Source organism: Pan troglodytes, chromosome 2 (genome assembly GCF_028858775.2).
Source record: "Pan troglodytes isolate AG18354 chromosome 2, NHGRI_mPanTro3-v2.0_pri, whole genome shotgun sequence".
NCBI classification, from domain to species: Eukaryota; Metazoa; Chordata; class Mammalia; order Primates; family Hominidae; genus Pan; species Pan troglodytes.
This window is the reverse complement of record NC_086015.1, coordinates 117,481,046-117,496,789: the sequence shown is the minus strand read 5'-3', so window position 1 is coordinate 117,496,789 and position 15,744 is coordinate 117,481,046. Positions and strand designations below refer to the sequence as shown.

Sequence of the window (15,744 nt, the reverse complement as noted above, 5' to 3'; positions counted from 1 at the left end):
AAAACCCTCAAATGTATATTTTCCATGTGTCCATGAATAGTACAGAGCCTTTGCCAGAGAGATAGTGCAGCAGATCCTGGTGAATTCTTTTGGGGAGAGACATTTATTAAATTTGAAAGTATTTTCAATTGGGAGTGCAAAACAGAGCCAGGGGGTGGTCAAGACAAAATACCCATTTGCTAACAAGGAAATCAGGGTGACCATATCTGTTCAAGAAACAGATATTCTTACCAGGAAAACATGCAATTACTTAAGATATGTTTTTTTAAAAAAACCTGAGTATACTATTAATATTTCTCCTCTGCACTGTGTGTCATTTTAAAGAGGTATCCAATGAAGGATCAAAATGATGCTATGATTAAGAGAAATTAAGATTCATCAAATTAATATCTCAGTTAATATTGATAGTAAAAGTGACAGTTAATTAAGTATGACATATCACAGGAGAGCAAAAACCTTGTACATAGACTGCCTGTGCTAATACCTTTGTTAAAGAATGGCTGGGAACTAAAATTAGACTTATGATCTCAAGGGGGAGACATAAAGAGAGAAAAAAAGAAAACAGAGAAATAAAAGGAAAAGAAGAAAAACAACTAGGCTGTGTAGATCTAAAGGCTAAGGGAATACTTGAGGAAAAAATATGCATTTATTCTTCCCAGTTAGGATAATCCTAGTTGGGAGGGTGAAGGGTCTTATAATTATCTTGATTTTTCTGTCAACCCAATTAGTCTGAGTCAACCTTGAAGTCAGAGACTAGATCTTTACTCTTCATCTCCTGTAGCCTAAACATACTACCTGGCACAAAATACATGCTAACTGCTATAACATTTGATATATGAATGATGAAATGAATCTTCTCTGTAATGTATGCATTATATGGGCTATTCCTGCTAATACCATCTGCCTCTCTATCTATTGTTACACTCAGACTTTTTGGGGAGAGGACTTTTGGGGATGAGCTATTTGTTATTTTACATCCAACAATAATGAGCCTGAAAAAATTTCGAAGCATGTGATATTTCTGTTCAAGAATGAGGCGCTTTAGGTGCAACCAGCCAATATGAATTGGTCAATAACTCATAGCACTGTCATCATCTTCCTAAAATGTTTTTGTCCATTTCTATGTGTTCCAAGGAATCTTAAGTCCTCCAGAAGGATGAATGGCAGGAAGAAATGTAGGCAGTGGACCTTCACTCTAATGAGCATTTTTATTCCCTCTAAGATAAAACCAGGCTTTTGGTGTCTGTAACAAAGCCACTCAGGGGCATTTGTTGGCTATGTATTTGTGATTATTTCTAGGACTCTGGTTGGACCATACTGGAAAACATCTGTATGTACTGGTTTAGGAGATAGACATTGTGACTTTTCCACACTAGAAATCCATGGCACCCCTTCTAGCCATACCTTCTGATATACTGGTGCTCCTATTCTACTACTGAGCATAGAAGGGCAGGTGAGACTATAGAAAACGACAGGAAATCTTGCCAAAGGCCTTAAAGAAATCACTGTAGTAGTACATATAGGTTTTCTTCCATGAGAACATCTCTGATGAAGTTTTTGGTTTCTCCCCATAAAAACCATAATACTATGCCCTCTGTCCAACAGGTTATTTCATGTAGGTATTCAGTGATCAAGATCATAATTTTTACATTTGATCTTAACCAAAAGGCTGAGAAGCAATAAGAGCATGATTTTTAAAATCTATATTCACACAAGGAAGATTCAGGGGAGCAGAGACGTCTCCTCACTGGCTTTAGGACCTCTTTTTGGTCTTACCAATTTGCTTCAAGACCCAGTCAATGTCTTGAAGCAAGTTGGTAAGACCAAAAAGAGGCCCTAAAGCCAGTGAAGAATACAGAGGACCAAGTCTCTCTATCTTACATCAGTCTATACTTTTCTTAATCTCAAATGTTTTCCTATCTTTCCTTAGAGGCAAATGAGGCACCTTAATGAAAGAAAAGAGCACTTTGAGCCCTTAAAATATGGGCTATGAATACATAAATCCATGTTCCTCAAGAAGAAGCAAAGTATTATTCTCACTAACTTGTCCTAATGATAATACAGTTTGAGTAGCTACTGTACTAATTACTTAATTATACCTAAGAGCTCCCTTTGGAAAAGAAAAGGGTGCAATGTTGACCACCGAGACTGCTGTAGGCTTGAGGGCCCCCAGGAAGATAAGATGTACATGAGAAGAACACCATTTTGGGATCCAAAAGATTCACCAGATTCATAGCCCCATGTGCTTTGATTTGAACACATCCACCTTCTTTGAAGGAAAATTGGCTCATTTTGCCAGACACCAGTATTTATGAGGTAGGAATGTTTTGGCTGTAAATATTGGAAACCTTGATTAGTTGTGGTTTAACTGCATTTAATGTTTTTCAAATAACCAGAATTCTGGAGGAAAAGAATTATTGTGTTGGTTCAGCTGCCCCATGGTGTCATCACAGACCAGACTTTTCCATCCTTCCTCTTCACCATCCTTGGCAAGCTGGCTTAGTTCTTTATCTTGCCATAGCCCCCAGCACCATGGCAGTATTCAAAAACAGGATGGGTAGAGACAGCAGGAAATGAGAGAGAGAGAGAGAGAGAGAGAGAGAGAGAGAGAGAGCATGCATTTTCCCTGTAGTAGCTTAAAGCATGTTTCTAAGAGGTTTCACATAAGCTTAATTGGCCAGAACTTAGTCATGAGGCCACCTTTAGCTGCAAAGGAAGCTAAAAAAGAAAAAATGAAAACGTGTGTTTTATTTATAAAAGATGTAGGGGTGGGGAATTGCTCTGATGTAGGCAATAAAGTATCACATTGCCTTTATTGGAATTCACTGGGATGAATGTCATTTCAACAGTGTCATGCTGTGAGAAAAAGACTCAGAACTTGGAGTCAGAAGACATGGATTTAAGTGCATAAAATGGAGGTGACAACAACATTTTCCACCCTGAGCTGATGTTAGACTCAGCTGTCATCAACTGATAGAGTATTTTGATAACCAAAACTTTTTATCTATAAATATCTCACTTAAGACACTTTTAATTATAAGTTTAAAACAGCTTAACTCCAATTGGCTTAAATGAAAAAACAGAATGCATTGGCTGTCATACCAGGAACTTTATAAAGTCCTCTGGTAGGGTGGGCTGCAGGCACAGTTCCATCAGGGCACCAGCTCCATTTCCCTACAATTCTCTCAGCTCTGCCTTTTTCCATATACTGACCTTACCTGCAGGCAACAGGCTAAGCTATAGGTCTCACATGTCCACACCACACCATTCACAGCAAGAGAGAAAATCCTTTTCTTAGAATTTCTAGTAGAAGTATCAAGATGTGCTCTGATTGGACTGGCTTGTGGCACATAAGTTCCAGCTTGAAAAATTGATTTAACATAGGTTATATGTTTCTTCTTTGGATACTGCCCAGCGATCTCATAGATTCACAGTGGAATCTAGGGACTATTTATTGAAAAGATAGAAGAGGATAGTCAGTAAGTGGGAACCACAGTCAGCTTTCATTGGTATCATTCACATCTTTAAGACACACAGGAGCCTTCACTTGGGCATACATAAGGGGGCCCACAGGGACCAGTCACTGACGTGCTTCAGTATTCTCTGTCCTCAAGCCTGGCAGATAAGTTCAGGACAAAAACCAAGCAGGTGACCTCACAGAAGATTATATTTCAGAGGGCTTCTGGCTTGGCTATCTGTTTAATTCAGTTTGCAGCATTTTCTCAACTTTTCTGTACCATCCCAAATAGTTCTGTCTCAGATTTCCTCTCAAGATTTTAATTTCCTGCTTTACCATCTGCACTCCAGAGCTTCCTCTCCAAGCACAAATATCTCATTTTGTTCCACTCAGTGAAGCACCTTTTGTGATGTTTAAAACACTTTTATCAGGATAGAAAGGCAGTATAAGCGGCCAGGGGAACATTTGGAATACTAAACTCAGACTACTTGGGTCCCAGTGTAGACAGGAGGAAAAACTTGAGGATTAAGAAAGGTAGTCAAGCAAGATAGAATAGGATGAGTTCAGGCAAGGAAACGCACCACAGAAAAAGCAATCGAGGTCGGATTGTGATGAAAGAAAAGAATAGCAAAATTTTGGGAAGGGAAGAATCTTTGAGTTTTGTAATGATATTGATTATTAAAAATAAAGAAGTGGGTTTTTTTAAAGGAAAGTTTTACCACAGCTCAAAAAACCCCAAATGATAATTTAAGACCTCCCTACTGGAAAACAAAGACAGGAGATTCTCACGATCTCGTCACCAAACTCTGGATTTTGATAAAAGTCATAGAATATTAAAGCTGGAAGGGCTTGGAGATTATTTTTGCCATCATTTCCACAGTGTGATCCAACCACAGGAAATTCCTGGCCATATTCTACTGACATGGTTTCTCTGAGGATGAGTCTTGGAGTCTCATATCCAAATGAGCTCCTCCATCCTTCTTATGCACCTAAACTTTGAGCAGCTCTGAGCTAAACTTTCATTAGGGGGTGTGTTAATCCATTTTGTGCAGCTACAACAGAATACATGAGGCTGCATAATTTACAAAGAACGGATTTATTTCTTACAGTTCTGGAGGCTTGGAAGTCTAAGATCAAGAGGCCTCCATCTGGGAAGGGCCTTCATGCTGTCATCCCATGGTGGAAGGTGGGAGGGCAGAAGAGAGGCAAAAGGGGACCGAACTTGTGCTTTTATAAGGAACCCACTCTCACAAAAACAACATTAATCCACTCATGAGGGCAGAGTCCTCAAGGATAATCACCTCTCGTTAGACCCCATCTCCCAACACTGTTGCACTGGGGATTGAGTTTCCAACACATGCCTTTTGGGGGACACAATTTATAGCATAAGGGAAGGAGAGACTGCTTGTTAAAAATACAAACTGTTGGCCGGGTACGGTGGCTCATGGCTGTAATCCCCACACTTTGGGAGGCCGAGGTGGGTGGACCACCTGAGGTCAGGAGTTCGAGACCAGCCTGGCCAACACGGTAAAACCCCGTCTCTACTGAAAATACAAAAATTAGCCAGGCATAGTGGCAGGTACCTGTAATCCCAGCTACTTGGGAGGCTAAGGCAGAAGAATCGCTTGAACCCGGGAGGCAGAGGTTGCAGTGAGCCGAGATTGTGCCACTGCACTCCAGCTAGGGCAACAGAGACTCTGTCTCAAAAAAAAAAAAAAAACTGTTGGGTCTACCTCGGGTCTACCAAACCAGCATTTCCAGGGCAGCCCTGGAAGTCTAGAGTAAGCCCCAGGCCCCACTCCCACCTTATGTGACTTGTGCAACCAGCTAGTCATCTGCTACGACATTTGGGAACCAATAAGCTACAAACCCCCTATTTCATAGATGGAGAAATGAAGATGCAGAGAAGTGAAAAATCCTTGTTTATTATTCTGTTTTGCCCCACAGCAACCCTCCCACCAAGAAATACTCCAAATGTGGCAAACAAAAATGGACTGAAGAGGCTAATTAGAGAAGTACTTCTATCTTTGCCTCTTAGATATTTCCAAATAAATAACTAAAAATTCATCCCTTTAGAGTTGGAGTTCTTAATCTGGGGAGTTCATCAACTTGGATGTAAATAAAACTACTCCTTTATTTTCCCTGAGATGAAATTTAGAATTTCCTTTAATTCCAAATGTAGGTATCAACCCACAGCAGAAGAAATCTTTAGTGTCACCAGTAGAAATCACAGATTTTTTTTCTTAATTTTTTTAACTTTCTTTTTTTTTTCTTTTGAGGTGGAGTCTCACTCTGTTGCCCAGGCTGGAGTGCAGTGGCGCAATCTCAGCTCACTGCAACCTCCACCTTCCGGGTTCAAGCGATTCTCCTGCCTCAGCCTCCCAAATTTTGTTTCACTTTTTAACCCTCCTTCCTGCACACTGATGATATTTACATTTTCAAACCACATTATGATTGTTGCGGACATCTTGAAACATCACTTATACTCATCATTACTTTGAAATTATAGGAATTTTGGACCTGCCACTAGATCTTGTTATTTAATGAATTATTAAAGAAACACATATATTTTAAATACTTTGATAATTATATTTCAATAAAATTGATATCCTTTATGAACCACTGTATTTATTTCATGCTTTAAAAACATTCTTCTGGCCAGGCGCAGTGGCTCATACCTGTAATCTCAGCACTTCGGGAGGCTGAGGTGGGTGGATCACCTGAGGTCAGGAGTTCAACACCAGCCTGGCCAATGTGGTGAAACCCTGTCTCTACTAAAAATACAAAAATTAGCTGGGCCTGGTGGCATGAGCCTATAATCCAGCTACTTGGGAGGCTGAGACAGGAGAATCACTTGAAGCCGGGAGGTGGAGATTGCAGTGAGCCGAGATTGTGCCACTGCACTCCAGCCGGGCGACAGAGCGAGACTCCATCTCAAAAAAGAAAACAGAAAAATAAAAAGAAGAAAAGCATTCTTCTGAGAAGGGGATCATGAAGCTAACGAAATCCACAGGATAAAGAATGCTTAAGAAAACCTGCTTTAGGAACAACAATTTCTCAGGATCATTTTTTGCTCCCCTTAACCCCAGACCAGTGTTTCCCAAACCAAGACAATAAGAATCACTTGAGGGACTTATTACTCTGAGTGAGGCCTAAGAATCATTTTGTTTAACAAGAGTGTCTGGAGATTTGGGAAATGCTGCCTTATAATCAGTAAATTTGGGGAATGCTGCCCTAGGCTGTGTCTACTGAAAATCAATAGACAAGTTCAGTACCTGAAGACACTTTCCTGCTTACTCAACTTCTGTATTGCCACAGGGAGTTACTTACATTCATTAGCAAGTAAGAGTAACACCACCTGGTTGCTGTATAATTCTAAAGTGAGTTATTCATTAGAATGCAGGAGAAAGAATCATGTCTCTAAAAAGCCTCAAGTCAATTTGATTTTTTTCACTTCTTTTTTTTTTTTTTTTTTTTTTTTTTTTTTTTTTTGAGACTGAGTCTCGCTCTATCACCCAGGCTGGAGTGCAGTGGTGAGATTTCAGCTCACTGTAACCTCCGCCTCCCGGGTTCAAGCAATTCTCGTGCCTCAGCTTCCCAAGTAGGTAGGATAACAGGCGCCCACCACCACACCCAGCTAATTTTTGTATTTTTAGTAGAGACAGGGTTTCACCACGTTGGCCAGGCTGGTCTCGAACTCCTGCCTCCCAAAGTGCTGGGATTACAGGCGGGAGCCACCACACCAGGCCTTTTTTCACTTTTATCTGTTTTAATTTCAAAAATCATTTTGCCTTTCATAATCTTCCAACACTTTGTACCTATCTCACCTTTGGTGCCTATCACATTGCCTCGTAGCTGTTTTTTAAGTACTTATCTCCCGGGCCCTCAGTTCACCCATACCCATTCACACATCACTTCTGGTAATAGGCACACATTGTATTCTGAGATCCTGGGAACAAAAGCAGGTTTGTTTCAATACACCCGCCCAAGCAAAGTATCAGACATATCTTGGGCACTCATTAGACCATGGCTATAGGGGTAATGGATGGACACACACCAACTCTTCTACCTCCTGTGATATTAGAATAGAGTTAAATTGTACACATCTCTGAAGAGGCAAGCCACTAAACTTCGAGAGGCAGGAAGAGTAATGGTAATATAAAGGGGTCAAAATCCTAGCTCCTTTTACAAGCTATGTGTCCTTAGGCAAATTACTCAACCCTTCCAGGTCTCCATTTCTTTACCTATAAGTTAAAAATCACATTAACCTCTTCAGGTTGTGATGAGAAAATGTGTGAGAATTACCAGCATATTCTTGGCACCGAGATGCACTTTATTGATCCCTTACTATTCGTTGCTTGATATGGAGGATGTCAATAGAAAAAAAAAATTCATTACAAGTCCCACCAATTAGAGACTCATTTTAATGAGTAAGCTCCAGGGAAGGCTAAGTGATGGCACCTTAGTGGGAATTATTTTAATCAGCTAATCAGATTGTTTTCTTCTTGACTCTTAGCTGAAATCAAGGAGAGAATGAGAATTTTGACGGCAGAATCAGGAGACAAGAAAAGAGGATAGCCAGAATGGGATGACAGGCCAGTGGGGGCCTGGAAGCCAGAGAACAGCTTGAGGGCTTTGTCCTTTGGGGGCTAAGCAGGAGGGGTATTAAATAAAACTGTCTGTGTACTTTCACCAACCCCAAAGGCAGTACTTACCACTGTCTCTTGCACCATTCTTTGAACCCTGGGATAGAGGCAATCAGGAGAGTGTCTCTTTCCCTAGAAAGGGGATGATATGGTCTGTCACACAAAAATCCCTGAGGAACACCTGGTTTTCTTCTTTCCCCTAGTATCTACCCACTTCCATCCCTTTTCCAACAACTACCCCTCCTCACCTAACACTTCCCTATAGCAGGGTGTGTAACAACCTACATTCCAATGCTCTGTCTCCCTGTACTAGCCCTGTGACCTTGGACAAAGTGCTTATTCTTTCTAAGCTTTTAGATTCTTCCTCTGCAATGAAGATAATAATCGTCTGTCATAGAATTATAATCGGCAATAGAGGCCACGTATGTAAAGTGCTTTGCAGAACACCAGGCACTTAGTAAGCATTCAATAAATGTTAGCTATTATTATGACAGATTATGTCAGAGGTCATTTATTATTTCAGAATATATTTTCATGGTTGGGCCCTGCTCTGGGAGCTGGGGATGCAGCAGCAAACAAGTAAATCTTCCTGCTCCTGTTGGTGTTGGTTAAGTAACAATAACTCCATCTCCTATCAAGTAAATGTATAACTTGTCTTCAAAAAGCTCTAAGAACACATACAATAAAAACAAATTCAGTTTTCAAAGTCTGAAGTTTCAAAGTTATAGAAATTCCTGGAATGGGTCACGTGGGTTGGTAACACATGTACAGTGAATTCTCAATAAATGTTAATTCCTATTAACAATATTAGGATATCATGATGATCTCTAATTTTATTGATGAATGCCTTACTTCTCCAGTTATCTTGTAAATTCTTTAAGGATAGGCCCTGTAGTACATTTTGTAAAACCTCTCAACACACATGACATACACTGCTGCAAACCAAGTACTAAGAGCTTCACAAGTATTTGCTCTACAAGTGCATGAATGAATGAATATCCAGCAAACACTGAAGTTTGCTGTTATCCTAACTATCCTTTCTCACCTACTCTAGCCCAAAACACAAACAAACATGTGCTCACAATTATGCCAAAAAGTGTTTTTTTACCCAATTTAAAACATTAACTGCAGAGAAGATATAATATTGAAATAAAATTTAGTATACAAAATCAGCTTTTGCAAGAAGCTTTTACAGTATGCAACTGTCCTATGTAATGAAGAAAACCTTCTTTTATTCTCTTGGTTCCCCTAAATCATTGTGTTATTATGACTCTTTAGATCAGAATTCTTATGTCTCAATCTTTTAAAAGCTTTTTATTCTCAGAATTCCTATAAATTCATATTCAGCCTTTATTTATATAGAGCCAATTGGTCAAACTAAAAGAGAGACAGTAAATCCATAACTGGATTTGACTTCTTCACTAGTTTTAATTTTCATTGTTGCTTTTAAACAAAAAATCATTGGTCAGGGTTTCTCAAAACAGTCTGGAGATGACCAAGCACAGGAATAAAATGAGATGCAAAAAAAGAAATAAATCCAATGGGAAGAAGTTATCAGGGACAGGGAAGGAAAGATGGCCTTTTAGGACCTTATTTTATTGGGATAAAACAGAAATGAACACTAAAGTGACCCGGTCATATAAGAAGATCCTTGGATGAGAAAATCCAGATGAAGGAATAGCACTATCTTTATGCACAGTCATTTGGTCAGTATCTGTTTTCTTATTGGGAAGCTACTTCAGAGGCTACTGTACCATTTTTCACTCTTTCTTCCTCTTAAATGGCCATTGGGCCTGTTCAGGAGCGGTATTGTGAATACTCAGCTACAGCCAGAGGCACAAAGCCTGGCAGGTTTCTCCCCGAGAACTAGGGTCCCCAAGAATGACAGCCCACCCCCCCAGGAAAGAAGCTGGTAACTGCACAAAGCCTCGCGGTCCATGAGTGGCCTTTGGTGGACATTTTAAAAGTGTCAATCTCCCTGACACATCTTCCTGATTCAATTAGGGTATGTAAAAGTTTCAAAAATAAATAGAAATATACTAGAGTATAAATGATATTACATAAATTCCTGACTGTAAGCATTACTCAGAGGATGTTATGGAGCTTGAAATACATGTATAGATAGATGCATGAGGTTGAAACCATCCTCATGAATTCTGAGTAGTGGAGAGAATCCAGCCCTTTTCCCCACTTTTGGTTTTTGGGATGTGGGTGGGGAGGGAGAGTGTTGAAGGCAGTCACATTGGCACAGACTTATTTTACATAGATTCCCATAAATGTTGTTTCAGAATGTTTCCAAGCTTTACAAGCTGAAGCCAGATAGATTTTTACTTTGGAGGTAAATTTTATGAAAAATGTGTTCTTAGCTTATTTCTTGAGTGCATGATGAGCTCTCTACTGGGTGAAGGACTTCAGAGAGACAGTTTTGGCACAATGTACACATCGGGCAGTCACCGAAGTCCTTTTACCACCAGCTGAGCATCTATGAGGAAGTTATCACTTAACCACAAGGAGCATTAGTTGCCTCCTGAGTTTGAATTTCAACAGTGATTCTCAAACCTTGGTATGTATAGAAGTGTTTATTTAAAAATGAAGATTTTAGCCCAGCTTGGTGGCACATGCCTGTATTCCCAGCTACTTGGGAGGCTGAGGCAGGAGAATCACTTGAACTGGGGAGGTGGAGGTTGTGGTGAGCCGAGATCGCACCATTACACTCCAACCTGGGCAACAAGAGCAAAACTCCATCTCAAAAAATAAAATAAATTTTAAAAAAATAAAAAAGAAGATTTACAGACCAAAGAGCCAAAGATTCTGACTCAGTAGGTATAGGAAGGATTCAGAAATCTACATCTTTAATAAACACCCCACTGTGGACCACACTTTGAGAATCACTGGACTAACTGACTTGGAAGATCACTTCCAGCATTAGCATTCTAACATTCTGTGAACTTGTCCTTTCTTTAGGCAACCAGTTTTGGATAGCCTGGCACTCCCTTGATGTCCGTCTGCCCTGTGGGAACAACGGTACACAGGGAGTAGGAGTGCCAACATCTACACTAGGCAGCAAAGCAAAGAAAATAGGGCCAACTGGGTTGTCGTTCCTTCACTGGGGTAAACACTAACATCCTTGTCTCTGATACCCAGGTGACAGGTGGAGTCTGGAATTTCAGCCGCATTTGCTGTGATGTTTTTGTCACCCTGGATGTCATGATGTGTACAGCCAGCATCCTTAACCTCTGTGCCATCAGCATAGACAGGTAGGGCTGCAATTCCCCTTCCAGGTGGCCCAAAAGCTGGGGAAGTGAGGAGAGACAGATTTTGCACTTGAGGGTACTGGGGTTACCTCCAAGTAGAACTTGACACTGGAACATTTTCTTTCCTCTCTTTTTCTTTTAAAGTACGGTTTGCAGGTGAGAAGAAACTCCTGCGACAGGTGGGAAATAATGACCCTATAAGCTTTCCTGGCCTTTCTTCTCCTCCAGCTCCCTGAAGAGGATTCTGGTTTTGCTTTTCCACCATCCTTTGGGGTTTTTTTTTTTCTTCCTAATAGGAAGGAAAGCTTCCTATTAGGGAGGGGGAGAAGGAGGAAAGATGAGCTGACTGGGGTTGGTAGGAAATTCTGTTGTTGTTTTGTTTGTTTTTGTTGAAGGGAGAGATGGAGAGAAGGTGGGAGAGAGAAAGAGAAAGAAAGAGGGGAAGGTGTAGGGAAAATTTTTGAGGGGGAGAGAGGAGAGAAGTGGGGGAGAAAGGCAATTTTAGAAAGCATGGCTGTGATCTATATGTTTCTCTCATAGAGCTTAGAGAAGCAAGTATAGTATGTTTTTTAAAATTACATTTTGGTTGCTGGGGTGAATTGCTGTGATTTTGACTCCTCTCTCTGTGTGTTCTGCCTGAGTAACGTTGCTTTCTATCCCTGAGAGCACCTGGACTCACCACCCTTGCTCTGGGTCCCTCTGTTTCTCCCTTCCCCTCTCCTTTTGTCTTCCTCTCTTCTTTCCCCTTTCCTCTGCCTGAGCCTGAAATTTGCCTGGCTCCCCTGGGACATCACCAGCCTCACTGAGAGCCCTGGGGGAAAGGAGGTCACTTTCAAGCCTATGGCCCTTGATGCCAGTCAAAAGCGTCCTCCCGTTCCTGCTCTGAGTTCTCTCCCTCCCACTTCCCATTCCGCTTCTTCTCCTTCTCCCAGTAATATCATCCATCCACCTCATAGCTCCAACAGGTGACCCCAAATAAGATCTGCCATTTATTGAGAATTTATCACATTGTGCTAAGCTTTGACACACATTAACTCATTTCATCTTCACAATTCTTAGGTACTGTTATTATCTTATGTATTATCTTAGGTACTGTTATTTTATGGTATAAACATTGGCTACCTTCAAACAGGGACCACTGAATTCAGCTGAATACTCTTTGTTCAAGACTCTGTAATGGGCACAGCAGGGAAGGTCACAGGTGATCAGGAGCTAGGTCTTGTAGAAGAGTTTGGGGTAATGATAATAAAGCAAACCAGCTGCAGTCCTCTATGTCTGCAAATAATGCACTCCTGAAAATGTGTACTAAATGTCTAGAAATTACACAAAAGACTTAGATATTAGAGCTAAAAATATTCTAAAATCCCCAACTCTTCACTTTTTAAAACAGCTTTATGAAAATATAAATAACTCACATACCACACAATTCATCCACTCAAAGTGTGTAATTCAATGTTATATTGGTATGTTTACAGACTTATGCAATTATATTCCTTTTTTTTTTTTTTTTTCTTTTTTGCAGAGATGAGGTCCTGCTATGTTGTCCAGGCTGGTCTCAAACTCCTGGACTCAAGCAACCCTCCCTTCTTAGCCTCCCAAGTAGCTGGGATTACTGGCACATACTACTGCATCTGGACCCCTCTTTTTTTCTTTTTTCTTTTTTTGAGATGGAGTTTCACTTTTGTTGTCCAGGCTGGAGTGCAATGGCACGATCTTGGCTCACTGTAACCTCCACCTCCCGGGTTCAAGTGATTCTTCTGCCTCAGCCTCCCAAATAGCTGGGATTACAGGCATGAGCCACCACATCTGGCTAATTTTGCATTTTTAGTAGAGACGAGGTTTCTCCATGTTGGTCAGGCTGGTCTCGAACTCCCAACCTCAGGTGATCCACCCGCCTCAAGCTCCCAAAGTGCTGGGATTACACGTGTGAGCCACTGTGCCTGGCCTACCCCTCTTTTTTAAACACACTCTTTAATGGTATTATTTTCAGCATTGTGGACATGTTCTTTAGCTTTCTTCTCAGTTGGCTAGCCAACCAAGTGATATAAATAAAAAATCATCCAATTAGCTGATTGGTTTGCAGGATCACCAGAGCAAAGTGTGTTCATATTCATTTTTTGGTTATTGTTCAAAATTCCCATTTCAGCACGTAAAAGGAAATGTGAGGCTGTTGCTACAGAGGGCACAACACTGGGCCAATTGAGGGGGCCTGTGCTATGACCTCTAGAAAAAGCAGGCTGGAGATGCCACAACATAGTGACAGAGAAAGCATTGTGAAGTTCAAGGGTGACTGAATCAGACTGTGGGAATGTGAAAGGGCTTTATGGAAAAGAGGATCATTGTGATAGACTTTGGAGCATGAGAAGGGTATGGGGCAACCTGGGAAGAGATGAAATTGAAAAGGGGGATTGAGGCCAGGCACGGTGGCTTACTCCTGTAATCCCAGCAATTTGGGAGGCCGAGGCAAGAGGATCGTTTGAGGTCAGGAGTTCGAGACCAGCCTGGCCAATATGGTGAAAACCCATCTCTACTAAAAATGCAAAAATTAGCTGGACATGGTGGTGGGTGCCTGTAATTCCAGCTACTCAGGAGGCAGAGGCTGGAGAACCGCTTGAACCCGGGAGGTGGAGTTTGCAGTGAGCTGAGACTGCACCATTGCACTCCAGCCTGGGCAACAGAGCAAGACTCTGACTCAAAACAACAAGAAAGAAAGAAAAAAAAAGGAGAGAAAGAAAAAAAGAAAGAAAGAGAGAGGGAGAGAAAGAAAGAAAGAAAGAGAAGGAAGGAAGGAAAGAGAAGAAAAGAAAGAAAAAGAAAGAAAGGAAAGAAAAGGAAAAAAGAAAGAAAGAAGGAAAGAAAGAAAAGAAAGAAAGAAAAGGAAGAAAGAAAGAAAGAAAGACAGGCAAGCCATATTGTGGAAAACATTGAATGCCAGGCAGTGGAGGTAATTCTAACTTTTATTCAATAGGCCAAGGAGGCACTGAGGGATTTTGAGTGAGGCTTTACTTCTAGGGGAATGATTTTGATAGTGCTATGAAGGACCAGTTAGAAAGTGCAGCAGAATTTCAGGTAAGGGATCATAGGATCCTAAAATAAATAGGAGGAAACAAGAAAGGAAAAGTAGGGGAAATTTTGAAAAAAAAAAAAAAAACGGCAAAAGGTCTATAAACACCAACCTCTTGAATATGAAAGATTAGGAAGAGAAAGGAGTCAAACAGAACACAAGATTCCAGGAGAAAGATGCTGTCAAGAAGAGATCACCATGTCGAGACGATTTGGTGCTTTAATGGTTTGGTTTTTAACATCTGGCATAATAGGAACAAGTGGACTATCCAGGAAGTAATGTGATCTGGAACTCAGGGGAGAAGGCAGGGATGTAGTTGGAGATTTAGGGAGGTTAGCACGAAGCTTAAGATTACTAACTTGGAGTCAAATAGACATGAATTCTAATCCTGGCACCGCCCAGTACTAGTGATGTGGCTTTGGCAAATTCCTTAAATAAGAAGTTGGAAATTGAAGATAACAACAGTACCTAAGAATTGTGAAGATGAAATGAGTTAATGTGTGTCAAAGCTTAGCACAATGTGATAAATTCTCAATAAATGGCAGATCTCATTTGGGTCACCTGCTGGAGCTATGAGATGGATGGATGATATTATTGGGAGAAGGAGAAGAGGCGGAAGGGGAAGTGGGAGGGAGAGAACTCCAAGGAGGAAAGGGAGGAGGCTTTTGACTTTTGGGAGGAGGCTTTCGGAAAGGACGTGAGAGAATGGGAGAGGGTTCGCTTTGTGAGGAGGGAGAACTGTGTAAAGACAGCCCCCTCAGCCCTCGTAGTTCCTGAGCCTCCTCTCTTCCCTCTTGAGAGTGTGCCTATACACTTCACCCACCTATATTCTTATGCACTTAGGGCTGTGGGTGAGGTTGTGCAGGTTGTTCCCTGCGCAAGGGTGTGGAAATGAAATTCAGCTATCACTCCCTTTTCCAAGCCTAGAGTTGGCCAGAAGAGGGTGCTTTTTTACGATCTGCCAGCCAGGAGAGGGCGCCTTTCTTTAATTTGCACAAGAGCACCATTTTGCGGCCAGCAGCCATGCCTAACACACACCTCTAGTTTTTACCACTTAAAACGCAACCAACAAGAGTAACTTTGAATTGGCTTCTGTCCCATATAGGAAAACTCCGAGAATACACAGCACTTACCTACCTGAAGGGACCAGCCATGCCTTAGATCCCAAGCGAAAACGAAGCTCCCTTCTTGGCTCATAGTTCTATATGGGCCAATGAATTCTCACCAAACCTCAAAATGGAGCCCCCTCCTATTCTAGAAATGAAAACAGGCCTTGGAAAAGCTGGGTTCATTATTCTTCACAGCAGTTTGCATTACATTCTG

General features: G+C 41.2%; 1 protein-coding gene across 4 annotated transcripts in view; it reads left to right on the top strand.

Annotated features, from left to right (window-relative positions):
* Nucleotides 1-15,744, top strand: part of DRD3 (dopamine receptor D3) — a 71,600-nt gene that overhangs the window by 28,270 nt on the left and 27,586 nt on the right. For all 4 annotated transcript variants that reach the window (XM_054680310.2, XM_054680311.2, XM_054680309.2 and 1 more), the window contains 1 exon segment: nt 11,248-11,360. In XM_054680310.2, the coding sequence (XP_054536285.1) occupies nt 11,248-11,360 (113 nt within the window).